Source organism: Penicillium psychrosexuale (genome assembly GCF_028828465.1).
Source record: "Penicillium psychrosexuale strain IBT 29551 chromosome Unknown utg000002l, whole genome shotgun sequence".
Lineage (NCBI taxonomy): Eukaryota > Fungi > Ascomycota > Eurotiomycetes > Eurotiales > Aspergillaceae > Penicillium > Penicillium psychrosexuale.
In genome coordinates, this window is record NW_026643187.1 from 1299738 (window position 1) to 1315136 (window position 15399).

Genomic DNA, 15399 nt, shown 5'->3' on the forward strand with positions numbered 1-15399 from the left:
GTTGGATGGATGTGCACTTTCCCTCTCTACCCTCTGCCACTCGTCCTTTCTCATTTTACTTTCTTCCTTTTCCATTCTTCCAGACTTCTAAGTCTCTCGCCATCATATCATGGAACTGCCAATTCTTGGACGAGCCTTTGTCTTCTAAGTGTGGATCTAATATCAATAAACATGTGGACCGTCACTAATCAGAGAATCATGCAGGCGAATATACTCGGCCAACTCGAAACTGGTAGGTCATATCTGTAGCACTTTGTCCAATGTCACTGGTTCACTGACGGGTTTGCCGCTTTATAGCGGGCACTGAATATTTCGAAGGGTTCGTCGCAGTAGTAAATCACCAAGCATCTCTCATCCCGAATGACCCTCATTTTACTAACATTCCTGCCTATCTGAATAGCCCGGCACCCGAGCTAGGATAGAGACATTTCCCGAGTTTGTCCCGGTTGTGACTGCAACTGCCATCAATGTCGACAGCCCATACGTTCATGTTGTACTCAATGAGGAGACATTCCTTGACGCAACAGTCCAGCTCATGTATGTTAAAGTACACATGTCTAGGAGGGCCCGGAGCGCCAGACTTTTGCTGATCGCTTTTATCTCCAGGACTCCAGACAACGGCGTGAGCCATAACTTCAACAAATATCATTTGGCCTGTTCACCTATTTACATATCGGTAGTTGATTCACATTACATCCGTGGTCATCTGATAGTCACTGCGGACGCCATTCATGCTGCGCTACAAGGTTGAAGGGGAACCATCAGCTGTATATCTTTCCATGTTACATATATATATCGAGGCTCACGGCTAACTTTCGGTATCTACAGCGGCCCGTTTTTCCTTCGCGGTAAGCCGAAAGCATCTATAAGAAATGTCCTACATAGCGCTGATTTGATGGATGATTCTAGACCAACGATTGGCGGTACGTGGCCATGACACTCGAGGAAAGGATCTTCGTTGGAGAAGGGGAGATCTTTGTCGGACAAGACGGTCGCGTGTACATCACATACACTGTGAACGAAGAATACTACTGGGAATAATAGTACGAAGTAGACACGTCGGGCCTATCACTTTGCACCAATCAAATAGAAAGGACTTCTTATGTACAGCGAGGGATCTGGCCATGGAAAGTTTCTACCTGAACTCCCAAGGTCCCCTCAAGGGCCATTGGCACGTGATGAAGTCATTGGCTGTCCTGGATATCAGATTAACTCTAAATGTCTAATTTTATACTGAGTTCGCAGTAAATACTAAAGACCATTTATCAACTCTTCACTTCCCTCCCCAAATTGACCACCGGCCTCTGATTGGTTACGCGTGTGAGTTGGGGTTCGGCTACCGCGCCCGCCCAGTGACGTGACCGTGCAGATAAGATCTTAACCCAAAATATTCCGAGGTCCTGAACTTCACCCACATTTCTCTCTTGGTGTACCAGTTGGTGTAGAGGACTCATGCAGTCAATTTTCTTGCTGCTGGGCCTCTTTGCCGACGCCATCTCCGCCAGCCCCTTGGGACAACAGCCGTTGGGCCGTCTCAGTCCAACGGAACTGCCTAGTGGGCAGCTGGCGGAGGGTTTGCGCAAACCTGTACGCGGACGATTCTTGCATATAACTGGTAGGAGACAGTTCTCTACGCTGATTTCTCTGTTGTGTAACCTCATGCTGACCAACAGATTTTCATCCCGACCGCCTCTATAAGCCCGGAACCTCGATCGATCGCTCGTGCCACCGTGGTAAGGGCCCCGCGGGGTATTTTGGAGCCGAGGGCACAGATTGCGATTCGGCTTTATCGCTTGTGAATGAGACATATCGCTGGATCGAAGAAAACTTGAAAGATGAGATTGATTTCGTGATTTGGACCGGTGATTCTGTCCGACACGACAATGACGAGAAGCTCCCTCGCACGGCAGATGAGATTCTGGATTTGAATGCCTTCCTGTCGCAAAAATGGATTAGCATTTTCGGTGAGGAAGGGGTTAGTGGGACCTCGAATGGCGTGCCTAAAATGTCGATCCCTGTGATCCCGACATTCGGTAATAACGATATCATGCCCCACAACATCTTCAACAAGGGCCCGAACAAGTGGACAAAGCGATTTGCAGAGATATGGGACCAGTTCATCCCAGAAGATCAGCGTCACACATTCGTCGAGGGCGGTTGGTTCACCACGGAGGTGATCCCCGGTCGGCTAGCGGTCATCAGCCTAAACACCATGTACTTCTTCGATTCTAACAGCGCGGTGGATGGATGCAACGCCAAGTCAGAACCTGGATACGAGCACATGGAGTGGTTGCGAGTGCAATTGAAAATTCTGCGCAGTCGCAATATGAAAGCGATCCTCATGGGCCATGTCCCCCCGGCCCGGTCGAGCGAGAAAAAGAACTGGGATGAAACATGCTGGCAAAAATACACGCTCTGGATGCACCAGTACCGTGACATTGTTGTCGGCAGCTTTTACGGCCATATGAACATCGACCACTTCATGCTCCAGGATAGCAACAAGGTCGACATTGATTCAAATGTCAATGGGAAGCTGTCGATCAGCTCAAAGACCGACTACCTTCAATCGCTCCGAAACCAATGGTCCTCATTGCCATCTCCTCCGTCGGACATTTTCGAGGAGCTTGACTCCATATCGAATTTGGGAGATATCTCCCCGGAGGTTGGAACAAACAAGAAGGGTAAAAAGAAGAAGAAGAAGCAGAAGTTCTTGGACAAGATTGGAGGCCCGTGGGCAGAACGATACAGCGTATCGCTAGTGTCTCCCAGTTTGGTCCCGAATTTCTTCCCCAGTCTGCGCGTGATCGACTACAACACCACGGGACTGGACGTTGTCACACATGGTGTGGAGATGTTCGGACGTGAGGTTGACGATACAGCGGTTGAACTGGATCATACTGCAGTTAATCCACCGGAAACCAGCAACGACTCTGTAATCCCCCCCGAAATTCAGAAGAAGAAGAAGAAAAAGGGCAAGGACAAGAAAAAGAAACCCAATTTCAAAGTCCCCGAGCCCCCATCGCCAACTGCCCCTCCCGGTCCGGCATACTCGAACCAGGCGTTTACGATGCTTGCCTACACTCAATATTACTCAAACCTAACAAAAATCCACGAACAGATCGCGGCAGGCAAACGAGGCCACGATCATCGTCTTGACTACGAGATCGAGTACACCACAAATGATGACGTGTATCAAATGAAAGACCTTACAGTACGCAGCTTCTTCCAACTCGCAGCTAGAATTGCCGAGGAAGGAGTTGAAGAAAAGCACACCAGCGATGCCAATAGCCAAGGCGCCGAGTCGGCTGGCAAGCAAAAGAAGCCAGCGAACGATATCTGGCGGGTTTTCTTGAGGCGCGCATTTGTTGGATTCCCAGTCGATGACCTAGATGAATAGGGCGATTTTGTTTTAGCATTTTTTCTTTGGTTACTTTTGCATGCACGATACATAGCTTGCATCCCAGGCTTATAGTGGAGACTAATATGTACAAGGCCGTCGTTGGATATGGAAAACAGGCGTAAAAATTACAGTCAAATGAAAAAATCCTTAAATTACCAAGTTTTGCATTTATCTGCAACGTACTGTACAGCCATACAATGGATTGGTCTAATTGGGCGATCAACAGGGGCATCATTCTGGCGGTGTAACAGCTCAGATACGGTAATTTGGGAACACAACGTAAGTTGCAGAGCTGTAGTATATAAATGATGTATTATTCTTCTATGTTGAATGTAGATCAATGGATGTCCAAGGTCGTACAATGAACACTACAATCCTCACTTCCATCACATCAGATAGTATCACAACTACACTAATAATACCAATACACACAATCACAGCCACTGCCAGCGTGGCAGTCCGTGCTAAGGTTTCCATGCCCAGGTACATTCAAAGTAATCTGGCCCGAGGACTTGGGCACCTATTTAGCCAGGCAGTGCCCAGCCGATCTGCGATGGTGCCCTAATTGTTTCTCGCCTTGAGCCGCTGCCACGTAGCAAACCTGGCATTACTAGGGAGTTAACAGGATCAATTGACATCACGAAACTCAGACTAGTGCAGGACAGCACAGCATTTAATATACTAGAGTGAGAGAAGTTGCCACTGGGCACTGCAATTGCACCCTACTGAGTCTGCTTTATACAAATAGTCCATTACCTCCACTCGTAGCACATCTATGCCAATGAATTCTGTACAATTCTGTACAATTCTGTTCTGATTGTGGGACTTCAAGACAGACTAGTAACCATTACTATACAATACTCCATACACCTATCCCGAGTCCAACCCGATCTCTTCGTCATATCAGGGGAAACCACGCAGCTAGCATGACCTTGCATTTTTGCAGTCTGCGAATATCTTTCAATTCCTAATTCTCTTTTAATCCACGGGCTTGACTCCCTACAGGTAGCCCGAACATCTACATTAATAACACTAACCCCCCAGCACTTCTAGCTCGAGCCGCCCGGGCTAGTAGCTTCATACCCGAGACAAGTCCCCAATTCCTTCCCCGCACAGACTTCGCCGGCACTGAAAATCGTCGCATTCGCCCACTCTACCCCCTACTTTGCCGCCGCACGATGCGTTTCTACTTCCAATCCAGCCACGAGCTCCGTCACCTCATTGCCTGCTCCTTGCGTTGCTAGCCGGATTCCCAGCCACCACACCGCGTGAATACGACATTCAGAACTCGGCCGTCGCTAGATCAAAATAGGAAATATTGATTTGATCGCGCGGACAGCACTACCTACTACAATTCAAACATTATATACTCGGTTGTCGCAATTGGATTTGGTGCCCGCTCCCAGAAACGAAAGCCATTGGCTGTGATATACTCCGCGGTCTGAACAATCGCCGCCCCCTCGGTCCAGCTGAACCTTGCAGCTTGCGCGGAACTTGCTGTTTTTGGTTTCGGATATTCCGTATTTTGGCTCCGGCGCATCGCTGGAATAGTTTGGACTTTTGTACGCCAAGATCGATCTCGTAGATCAATTGGTCCGCGGCTCGGGGATACGCGCGTGGCTGGAGCATGATTCAGTCGCTGCGTTTGGTTATTTGAAATTCTGTTTGCGCGCTTTTCGGTAAGTTGGCGTTGTCTTTGCCTATTCATTTATCTGTTGAGGGGTTCCTAGCTTTGCAATTGAGTCTCGGCCAATTGGTCTTCCCCGAACCTTTACGCCTGTTGCTTGAGACTAATGACCAACATGGCTGACACTATATATCCAGACTTCCTAATTTCCGGGTCGTGGGCTTTATGGATGGCCTCCTCCGAAGTGGATCAGAAGGCCCTGGGCAATTTCGCGGCCGTCATGGACCTCGAAAATCCCTTGCTCTCGGCAATGCTATACAAAGTCCTCGGAGTCTCCGTCATGCTATCAAAAAAACTTCTTAGAGCCCGCAAGCTGCGGCGACTCGACACAACACGTGAAACAAGATCCCTTCAGCTGTACCATCGTATTATATGGCTCTCCCGCGAAGGCCTACTAATACTGGAGGGCTACATCCTCCCCATGGTAGACAGGTTTGTGGAGCTGAAAGTGCTCGGCTACAAACTCCGCGCTTCCTTCTACCATATCTTCGTCCTATTCCACAATCGCCCAATTTTCACTCCCGACACCGACATACCAACACGTTTCAAACATGACTCCATATACGGCGCAGATACCCTAACCGCCCTCGGCGTCTCCCACCCCTACAAGTCCAAAATCAATGCGGCATCAACACCAACATCCCGTCCTCCAGGCCTTCCAGTACTGCAACCAGTTCAGCCACCCCAACCCATCTCCTCCTTCCTCCTCCCCCCATTAGACTACACAGCCACAGCAACAGCCTGCTTCAACCACGCAGCAACCCTCTCCGACAAACTCCTACCAGGCTCGCACCCTCTGCGTCTCTCCGTCAAGCTCGAATACGCAGCCTATCTATACGACTGCCTCCAAGACCCCATCGCGTGCCGCCGCCTCGCAAAACAGGCCATCGCGGACGTCTACAATTCCCAAGAAGGCATGGACGACGAGAGCTTCGAAGACGCCGCAGAGATCGTCACCGTGCTGGGGAAGATGGTCAAACGCGGCGGGAAGCCTGGTTCCAGTACCGGCACTCCCGGGAGCAGTGTCTCCCGCGGTGGTGGCTCACACAGTCGCAGTAGTCGCTCGCCTAGTCATGTTAGTGTGCCGACTACCGTTTCGCCAGTTCCGGTTACGAAATCTACTCCTGTTTCTGGAGTTCGTGGTGGAGAGAGCCGGCCGGCTGGTCCTGATGCTTCTATGGTGAATCCGTTTTAATGGAGATTGGAATGTGCATGATTAAAGAAGAGATGATGCTCCGATTCTTGTCCTTGTCTTTGGCATGTTTCGCTTCTTTTATTTTTTTCTCTTGGCTTTTGCTTTTACCAAGCATATGTGTATATAACATTATGCATTTCTTTTTGAGACCTGTAAATATGCGCTACGCTGTGATGATTTTCATTCACTTGACGATGGAATGACATGTTTTGCGCTCTATGCTATTGACTAACTATCTATCGGGGTACTTATGTATAGCCAGAAATAACCCCCACTTCTTCGGCAGCTTTGGCTACCTATGAAGTGGTTAGCTCACCGATGCTTATCATATACCTAGGTAGTGATGTATATATGCTGGTTAGGAGCCATGGTTCGTTGGAGTACTGGAAGTTCTTCGTCACGACATTCGGTACTCACCGGTTGCCACGAGCGATAGAGCGCACATCACACTATGCACGAGGGCTAAAGCGGGAATAATAAATAAAATAGTCGATGAACTACTGAACAACCAGGATGTTTTAATGCAGAATCCTGTTTTTCTCTTCGGTGATCGACACGTTGCTAGGGACAGTGATGCCTCAGGCCCACATTCTTGGAAGGGAAACCCTCAAACTGTCAAAATGCGGCCAACGTGGGAAACATTCCTCGACGTTTTCGGCAGAGGGGGATTTTGTACACTTCAGATCAAACGGCACATTTCAAATAAGTCCAGGTTGTTGTTGTTCTACAAAACGGTCATCGACGTCATACTCGGGGCTCTGTGCGAAAAAAAAGAGAAGAGCCAAGGAAGCGCATCCACCTACCCCGAGGGCTCCTTATCGTGCTTCATTCGACTCTTAACCCCGTCGAATCCACCTAATCCCACCGCATCTGTGCTCTCCTCGCATCTTTTCTATACTCAAGCTCCTAAATCTCGTCCCCGGCCACCTTCTAGATAGACCAGCCCCCCTGCGCGTCGGCGCGTTGCTCTGCAGAAACACTGCATCTCACGGAACGTTGCATTGAAACCGCGAAACACCCGAGCTTGTCCCCTCCATGGCCTTGAAACTGTCATTCTTGCTTCTCCTCGATTCTCGTGAAGTCTGAACCTCAAAATACCCCTCCGAAGCTTCTGGACGGAGTCAGGGAGCAGGGACGATGCGGTCTGGCTTGGATAAACCTGGTGCTCTTCCACTCCTCATCCTCATTGTGTTTTCGCTTCTCACATTGGTGCCATCACTACCGAGTCTCTACCATTCGAAGTTTGCGGACTTCAGCTTCTACACCGGCGCAGTTCGCCGTATGTCCCGCTTTCCGCCACCCAGCTCATCCGAGTCAACTAACCAAGTCGACTGTCCAGATGTTCCTCTCCTTCAAGATAGTGTCACCGAATTAGCACCGAAAGCACCACCGCCCAACGAGCCTCTCAAATCATGGGTTCTTGCTGCGTCACATCGATCGCGAGGTAATCGCCCACCCGTGACTGCGCGGGTTGGAAATGCCGCTGTGGTCCCGCCCAGCGAAACGACCGCTGTCGCAAATAAAAGTCGACTTGCATCGTCAACCCGCGAATCCTCATTTTCATTCAGTCGCAGAGCCCGCGCATTCAGAACCTACTTCATCCAGCAATTAGACGACTACCCATTCCTCGCCTCATTTTCCAACCGCAGCCTAGTTACGGGCTTGACGCATCCGGATCCTACCATCACCATCAACGAATCCCTACCAACCGCATCCGACATCGAATCTCTTCCAAACATCTTGTCATATAATAATTCCTCCGACAGCATTCAGACGCCACCGTTGCCACCTCCTGCCTCACTCCGCGACATGTTCCAGCAGGCCTGCCATGTCGCCATTGATTTTGGAAAGCGCGTCGGACTCCACGGAGCAAATTATGCGAAATCGATATTCCCCGCGGAGCAGATCAACGGCGCTTCTAAATTATTAATACCCGAATCCACGATTCCCAACGCTGCCGCCTCAAATCAAGACCTAATCACCGCATCTGAGCAAGCACCGCCCCAACAAAAAGTTGGCGCTGAGGATTCCACCGATGCTGCCGCTGGTCGGCACTCACATGAGCTCCATGGAAGCTGTATGGCCGTTGTGATCGGTCTCGTTGCAGGCATCATGTGGTTCTAGAGCAGGCTGTTTTGGGCACTGCTTTTTCATGTCTGTTCTGCTGATATGTGTGATGACCTTTTCTTGTTTTATTTGGCTCGGCGCATTGTATTGAATACGTGTAGACAATCGGGCCGGTGGCTCTGGTTTAGCCTCCTGTTGGAATCTAATAATCACATTTACCATTTCTCTCTCGTCTTGGCACAAATCTATATCTCTAGTCTTCCGTCACCAGGTCCGTTGGCTATCTAGTCAATTCAAGGGAGTCCTACAGTTATGATACACTCGTTGGCATATGGGGATCTCTCTCTGCTATTATTCTTATTAGCAAGGGCTCTTCGGGTCTTGCAGGAACCACACACACTGATCTTTCGGCTGTCGCGGATTGTTCAACCACTCTCGCTCTTCCCATGGTTTCGCAAGAAGTCTTCCAAAAAAACCAATAGGGATTTCATTCTAATTTGCCCATCTACACCCACAAACCTAACGATAAATAAAGAGCCTGTGTTTCTTTTTCAAACCTTTGCCACTGGCGTTCTCTACAATGCAACCCATCTCCGTTTGAGCGCCGAGTCATTGCCGATAGAAGGCAAGGAACGGAGAAATTCAACAGAGTATTTTCACCCTTATCCTTAGCTCAATCTATGACGGTTGCCCCTAAGTGGTCCTTAATATGAGTCGATGTTCCCCACCTGTCCAATAGTTAGCATGACAGCATGACTAAATCGAGCAACCCTTCTCCAAGTCGTCGTACAGTGAGGGGGAGATCGTACATGTGCACCATAGGCGGCTTTATGCGTTTTGACCGATTACATTCTCTCAGTTTAGACATATTTCGGTTCAAAAGGGAATACATTGTGTAGCTATATTTCTATATTTTACTGTACTCTATGATTATCAAAGTGCAATTGTATCATAATATCCTACTTGAACATGTTCTAACATGTAATCTCGCCTGCATAAAGCAAAGACTGTAGTAGGAGTTAACGGATGTTTCATCTTAAGTCCTTAGTATATCCCTATTACGTTCTATCATCTAATTGCTTAGGAATAATTATTGAAGAAACAATCTGATACTTGATGACATTGGGCTAACCCGATACGGTAAGGGTGGGGATTTCCCCGGATCTTGATTGGCCAATCTGAACTATACTAGCGATGCCTTTCAAAAACACTTAATCCCATTATCGCCGAAAGAAAATGTATAAAGTGGACTGTTGTGTCTAGTCAAGTGGAGGATATATCAATCAAGACTTCTTTGATTTCTCCATTGCTCAGTTCTTTATCTCCAAACACCTTGATCCAAAATGACCAACAAGCAGCAAATCCTCCGCTCCGAGGTCGTCCTCGAGAAGTATGGCAAGGCACTTGCTGGAAAGACAGGTAAATCAAATATTCCCCTCATCTAAAGAAGAGAAGAGCACTGACAGAGGCTCCTTCATCACAGTGCTCATCACCGGCGTTTCCGACAACTCCATCGCAGGCGAACTTGCACTCCAGCTTTCCACCGCCGACCCAAAGCTACTCATCCTAAGTGCCCGTGCTGAATCAAAGGTGGCAGGCATCAGAGAGAAAATCAAGTCATCCAAGCCGAACGTAGAGACTCGCTTCCTCAACCTGGACCTGAGTGACTTGACCGCCGTGCGAAACGCTGTCGGAGACCTAGCAGATGTGCCTCACATCGATCACCTTGTATGCGTGGCTGGAGTAATGTTCCCGCCTTACACCAAGACAAAAGATGGATTTGAGAGCCAATTTGGAGTCAACTATCTAGCGAACTTCCTGCTCGTCAAGTTGCTCCTACCGAAGATCCGTGCTGCGGGGCCCGATTCGTCTGTGATTATCATGACCTCGGGCATGGCTAAACAAGGGAAGATGAACTTCGATGACTACAACTTTAGTGTAAGTTTTACTTACCCGTTATATTCAACCGCGTTGACATTCCGTTTCCTTGTAGGATGGTCGGACATATGACCCTACGGTCGCGTATGCCCAGTCGAACGCCGCGAGAGTCATGTTTGCCAAAAGACTAGGCCAGAAGTTGAAGGGCGAGAAGATCCGCGTTTTTAGTATTGACCCTGGTGGTATGTCTTGTTTCTCCTTCTTACTATTTAGTGGATCTAGCTGACCATCATTTAGCTGTTCAAACCGGTCTGCAACGATACTGCCCTCCTGATTTTTTGGACAAGGTCGAAGAATGGAAAAAGGCTGGATGTATGGATTGCCCTATTGTTGAATATTTTCTGCTCCTCACTAAACGATCTCTTAGCCCTGGTCGACATCGAAGGAAAGCCTTTCGAAGTGCCCCCTTGGACCACTACCTCAGAGGGAGCCGCTACCATCATTACAGGAATGCTCGACCCTACCATCGCAGGTAAGTTGAACACCTCCATCAATCCGTTCTTATGGTGTCTTCGACTAATCCTGCCCCCAGGCTACAATGGAGCATACCTCAACCGGAACGCAGTCGCAGACGACGAATTGCATGCGCACCTCAACGACGAAGGCAATTGGTCCAAATTGTGGGAACTCAGCGAGAGACTGACCCAGGAGAAGTTTTCGCTGTGAGCGATGCGAAGTTGAAAGGAATTCGATGTGTTTATTATATATACATTGAAATATCACTTGATCTTGAACATGATGGGCTTTTCCCCTCTCTGTTTCCTCCAGTAGTTAGAAGAGTTGATGATGTCGGGACAGTCCTTTACCATCCAACCGAATTTCCTGATCAATGTCTCCGAGACCTCATAAGCAGATGGATCCCAAGCTTCGCCCCAAACGCGAAGCCCGACTTCTTGGGAAGGAGAAGATCCGTAAAAATCGCCGCACAATTCATCTTCGTCAATTACGTCCGCCCTAGTCAAGATGGCCTCCCGTAGAGATACCATTGGAATCAAGTCGATCCAGGGGTGGTGGATGATTTTCTTTTGTTTCTGAGATGGACACAGGCTTGCTGGGAGATGTAGCGCTGACATTAATGGACCGGTGAGGTTGAACTGCGACGCGAGGTCTTCATTGAGAAGCTCTAATGTGAGGCCCATGAGATCGGCGTTGATGAACATAGCTCGAAGTATATTGTACTGGGTGATGCTAAAGGTGGGATTTTGCAGGAGGGCCGGGTTCTCTATCATATGCAAAGCTTTTGCACGGAATTTGTTCATAAGCGCAGCATGCTGGGCAGGGTTCAGGGAACAAAAAGAGACTTCGGTTTGGCGAGGTGGCGATGATTGAGTAACTTGATGGCTTGTTCCTTCTTCTGTGGATGCATTCTCTTTTTGAGATGTTCGAATCATCGATATAGAGAACCCATTTCCTTTCTGGCGTGTTGTTTTTCTCTTTATACTCTAACGCCTTCCTTTTTCCTGTATATGGTGTTAGTCTGCACAGTTAATGCCGGGTGGCAAATAGAAGTGCCACTTACTGCTCGCACGTTGATTGAGGCGATTTTGTAGTCGTCTTCGAGCCAGAGGATCCAACGTGTCCATCGAATTTTCTGAACTTATTTGCTCGAGAGGCGGTTGATCAATTTGGAGAGTCATCTTCGAAAGCAACTATAGTTGAGGGAGTGAAGTCACAAGACCGAAGGTTGAGACGGGAATGCCAAGGTCGGAGTTAGGAACAACGGCACGTTAGGTCCGAGATAATCGCAACGACATACGGACTACACGATGAACCTCTTCATTTCGAATCTGAAGATCATCGACACAATTTCAGCCCAACTAACACTCCGGCCAACTCGGAAACGTATCCGATAATCTGCCCACCCCTTCATAGTCATGACGTAGCAAAGTGGCCAATCATTTATAGTCTCCTGGGTCTTGGATGTTGGTCTATTGAAAACCCTTCTCTTACATTGTACTTGTACAGCATCTTTCGCCTTGATCTCATTTATTGGATAATATGACACTTTCAAAACTCCAGCGAATATTCACCTGTGGCCGTAAGAAAGATTCAGGTTCCAAACCAGAAAGCAAGCGACAGACAGATACTGGGGACGATGATAGAGATGAATATGGCGCTTTGAGCGAGGTCGCTGCTCCAAGTCCGGTTGAGCCTACAACCGAAGAACAAGAAACGCGACGCGCATCCCTTGATAAGAACCTCTCTGAAACATATTCGCACCCTCATCTCGCCAATAATTGAATAGGTTGAACATAGGTATCTAGTCCGCGTACCCTTGGTATTCACTATGTCTTGCCTCGGTGATGTTACTGACATATCGAAGAACAACTTCACAGAGCGCACTGGGGGGCCTGGAGAAATGAGTAACTGTGTTCCTGGGCTTCAATAGCTCCAAAGATACCCATTTAGCTTGAGAGTGTGCATAAGAGAATACTATCGGGGGAAATTTATATTGAGGATCTTTCTGAGACTGTTTGGATATGGCGGGCCTCGCTAAATTAGTACAAGTTTAATTATACTTTCTTAACACACCTTGCACTGTAAAGTGACTTGCACATTATGCACAATGCTAAATCCAATTGGATCGTGGGACCATGCCTCAACCAACGGCCAGCATACATGTATATCTATTTCGAGACGAGGCGTGCATATCACATCCCGCCGACCACATCCCGCCGAAGAGATAACACCGAAGAAGTTTACCTAATCGGACGATGTGGTCGAGTATCCGAAGAAATCTTCTTGGTAAATCAGCTCTTCAGGTTACGAGACCCCTTATAAGATGGAAACTTGACAAACATCATGTCATTTAATGAGTGCTTGCTTCTACTTTGTCCAAACAGAGGCATCATACCCATTCATCAAGGATGTATACTCCGGACCAGCCGCAGCCCATCCTTTGATGCCCCCCGTGAGAACCAAGCTCTTGACCTCTTTATCGTGTTGATCTTCAAGGTAATCCGCAAACCAGCCGGCTGCACGAGTACCCCGACCCCCAGATGACCCTGAATGCAGATCAGTATTCGCGTTTCAAGATATCGCTATCATATGTATCAAGTAAAGCTCACCGCAATACCAAATCACATATTTCACGCTGCTGTTCGACACAAGAGAATATAATGTTGGGATCGTGGGGTATAAACTCTGAGCTGGCAAGTTCAAAGAGCCTTGGATCGTCCCTCCCTTTTGATACATCAGCGCATGAAGATGTCATTTTTTTCGACAGTTCGCACCTCATAGTCCGTGCGACGCAAGTCAACAAGTACAAAGTCTTTGCCTGCTTGTTTACCCTCTCGGATCCATTGCAATAGCTCTTCTCGTGATATGGAGGGTACCGCGCCCCTTGGTGCGGGATATGCAGCATGCCATGGAAGCTCGGCTGACATTGTGTCAAGATAAATTCTGAGCTTGAGGTTTGAGAGATTTGACACTCCTCAGGCGGTTGGCTCTGCAGCCAGAATACCCCGGATACCGCCTATGAGGAATGTCACTACCAAATTCTGATTGGTTGGCCTCGGCTTGGCACTTCAGCCAATCAGCGCCCGTCAGTGACATACCACTACCATCTAGTTCTATACAAATATAAATATTCATGGACACATCTAGACAAATACAAAAATTCCATGCTACATCTTTAAATTCTGACCACTATATCTTCTATCAACCATTAACCGAACAAACTTGGTCACTCGCCATGACATCAATACGACCACAGACATGTTTACACACCTCCAGTCCTCCCAACGACCAAATAAAGACATGCGACATTGAAAAGCAACGGGAGACCTCTTCTCCAGATGAGCCACAGAAGAAAGAATCCATGTTCTCAAGTCTCGGTATCCTTGACCGATTCTTGGCAATATGGATTTTTCTTGCCATGGCAATTGGAATCATCCTGGGCAACTTTGTCCCAAGCACAGGACCTGCCCTACAAAGGGGAAAATTTGTGGGAGTCTCTGTCCCCATTGGTACGCACAAGAAACCAGCAATGATTTTGTAGTTTTCGCTAACTGAATATGTATTTCTAGCTGTGGGTCTTCTGGTCATGATGTACCCTATCTTGTGCAAGATTCGGTTTGAATCCCTGCATCATGTTTTGCGAGCGAAAGATATTTGGATCCAGATCGCCTTCAGTGTTTTCCTGAACTGGATTATTGCCCCTTTTCTTATGGTCCGTGATCCCAACACTTCCATGACACGGAGTTTCTCACTGACTTGGTTCCACTAGTTGGCCTTGGCTTGGGCTTTTTTGCCCGACGAGCCAGAATTGCGACAGGGGCTGATCATTGTTGGATTAGCACGATGCATTGCTATGGTAAGTCGACACCACTCAAACGGCTCTTGGAAACGAGACAATGCTAACCGCTAGCTTCTTCCAGGTACTAGTTTGGACAGGGCTAGCCGGAGGCGATAGCGAATATTGTGCCATCCTCGTCGCTCTCAACTCAGTGCTGCAAATGGTTCTTTTCGCTCCAATGGGGGTGTTCTTCATCAGCGTCATCAGCGGCGATCCAGTCACATTCGAATATTCAACAGCTGCCAAAAGTGTTGCGGTGTTTCTCGGAATACCTCTAGGGGCCGCAATCGTCACGCGGTTCGTGCTCCGACGAATTTCTGCCAAATGGTACGATGAAACCTTCCTCAAATGGATCAGTCCCTGGTCTCTCATCGGCCTGCTATTCACCATCCTTGTCTTATTCGCCTCGCAAGGCCGCCATGTGGTCCACCAAATTGTATCCGTGGTCCGAGTTGCAGCACCGCTTATCGTTTATTTCCTGATAATCTTCTTTGTGACCCTCCTTGTTGCATATAAATTGGGATTCGGATACAGGCTGGCGACTGTGCAGAGCTTCACGGCTGCTAGCAACAATTTTGAATTGGCCATTGCTGTTGCAGTGGCGATGTTTGGTGCGGATAGTAACCAGGCTCTTGCTGCGACTGTTGGGCCTCTGATCGAGGTTCCTGTGCTGTTAGGATTGGTATATGCTGTCAAATTGATAGCTAGACGAGTTAGTTGGAATGATTAATATATACTATCAATAATTGTTTGGAGAGATAGCGCACCTCCTAGGAGCATTGACGACAGTGAATCCAATATGGTATCGGCAGTAT

At 48.1% G+C, this 15399-nt stretch overlaps 9 protein-coding genes across 9 annotated transcripts; 7 read left to right on the forward strand and 2 right to left on the reverse strand.

Annotated features, from left to right (window-relative positions):
* Positions 1–198: 198 nt before the first annotated feature.
* On the forward strand, positions 199–1041 carry N7518_001618 (uncharacterized protein; the record flags this gene model as incomplete). Its single annotated transcript, XM_057182546.1, has 6 exons — positions 199–232; positions 298–332; positions 401–537; positions 607–746; positions 829–848; positions 910–1041. The coding sequence occupies 6 exons, from the start codon at positions 199–201 to the stop codon at positions 1039–1041; spliced, it is 498 nt and encodes a 165-aa protein (XP_057043996.1).
* Positions 1042–1452: 411 nt separating this feature from the next.
* N7518_001619 (endopolyphosphatase) lies at positions 1453–3397 on the forward strand (the record flags this gene model as incomplete). The annotated part of the gene is made up of 2 exons (XM_057182547.1): positions 1453–1615; positions 1674–3397. 2 exons carry the CDS (start codon positions 1453–1455, stop codon positions 3395–3397), a joined length of 1887 nt encoding a protein of 628 aa, XP_057043997.1.
* A 1796-nt stretch (positions 3398–5193) lies between these two features.
* erg27 lies at positions 5194–6282 on the forward strand (the record flags this gene model as incomplete). The annotated part of the gene is made up of 1 exon (XM_057182548.1): positions 5194–6282. The coding sequence occupies one exon, from the start codon at positions 5194–5196 to the stop codon at positions 6280–6282; it is 1089 nt and encodes a 362-aa protein (XP_057043998.1).
* A 1137-nt stretch (positions 6283–7419) lies between these two features.
* On the forward strand, positions 7420–8406 carry N7518_001621 (uncharacterized protein; the record flags this gene model as incomplete). The annotated part of the gene is made up of 1 exon (XM_057182549.1): positions 7420–8406. The coding sequence occupies one exon, from the start codon at positions 7420–7422 to the stop codon at positions 8404–8406; it is 987 nt and encodes a 328-aa protein (XP_057043999.1).
* Positions 8407–9692: 1286 nt separating this feature from the next.
* Positions 9693–10953, forward strand: N7518_001622 (uncharacterized protein; the record flags this gene model as incomplete). Its single annotated transcript, XM_057182550.1, has 6 exons — positions 9693–9768; positions 9833–10287; positions 10343–10469; positions 10525–10599; positions 10655–10759; positions 10820–10953. 6 exons carry the CDS (start codon positions 9693–9695, stop codon positions 10951–10953), a joined length of 972 nt encoding a protein of 323 aa, XP_057044000.1.
* A 53-nt stretch (positions 10954–11006) lies between these two features.
* N7518_001623 (uncharacterized protein) lies at positions 11007–11678 on the reverse strand (the record flags this gene model as incomplete). Its single annotated transcript, XM_057182551.1, has 1 exon — positions 11007–11678. One exon carries the CDS (start codon positions 11676–11678, stop codon positions 11007–11009), a length of 672 nt encoding a protein of 223 aa, XP_057044001.1.
* Positions 11679–12285: 607 nt separating this feature from the next.
* Positions 12286–12528, forward strand: N7518_001624 (uncharacterized protein; the record flags this gene model as incomplete). Its single annotated transcript, XM_057182552.1, has 1 exon — positions 12286–12528. The coding sequence occupies one exon, from the start codon at positions 12286–12288 to the stop codon at positions 12526–12528; it is 243 nt and encodes an 80-aa protein (XP_057044002.1).
* A 585-nt stretch (positions 12529–13113) lies between these two features.
* On the reverse strand, positions 13114–13673 carry N7518_001625 (putative arsenate reductase (Arc2); the record flags this gene model as incomplete). The annotated part of the gene is made up of 3 exons (XM_057182553.1): positions 13114–13292; positions 13356–13470; positions 13521–13673. The coding sequence occupies 3 exons, from the start codon at positions 13671–13673 to the stop codon at positions 13114–13116; spliced, it is 447 nt and encodes a 148-aa protein (XP_057044003.1).
* Positions 13674–13981: 308 nt separating this feature from the next.
* N7518_001626 (arsenic resistance protein) lies at positions 13982–15314 on the forward strand (the record flags this gene model as incomplete). The annotated part of the gene is made up of 4 exons (XM_057182554.1): positions 13982–14255; positions 14316–14458; positions 14516–14602; positions 14667–15314. 4 exons carry the CDS (start codon positions 13982–13984, stop codon positions 15312–15314), a joined length of 1152 nt encoding a protein of 383 aa, XP_057044004.1.
* Between the last annotated feature and the right edge of the window lie 85 nt (positions 15315–15399).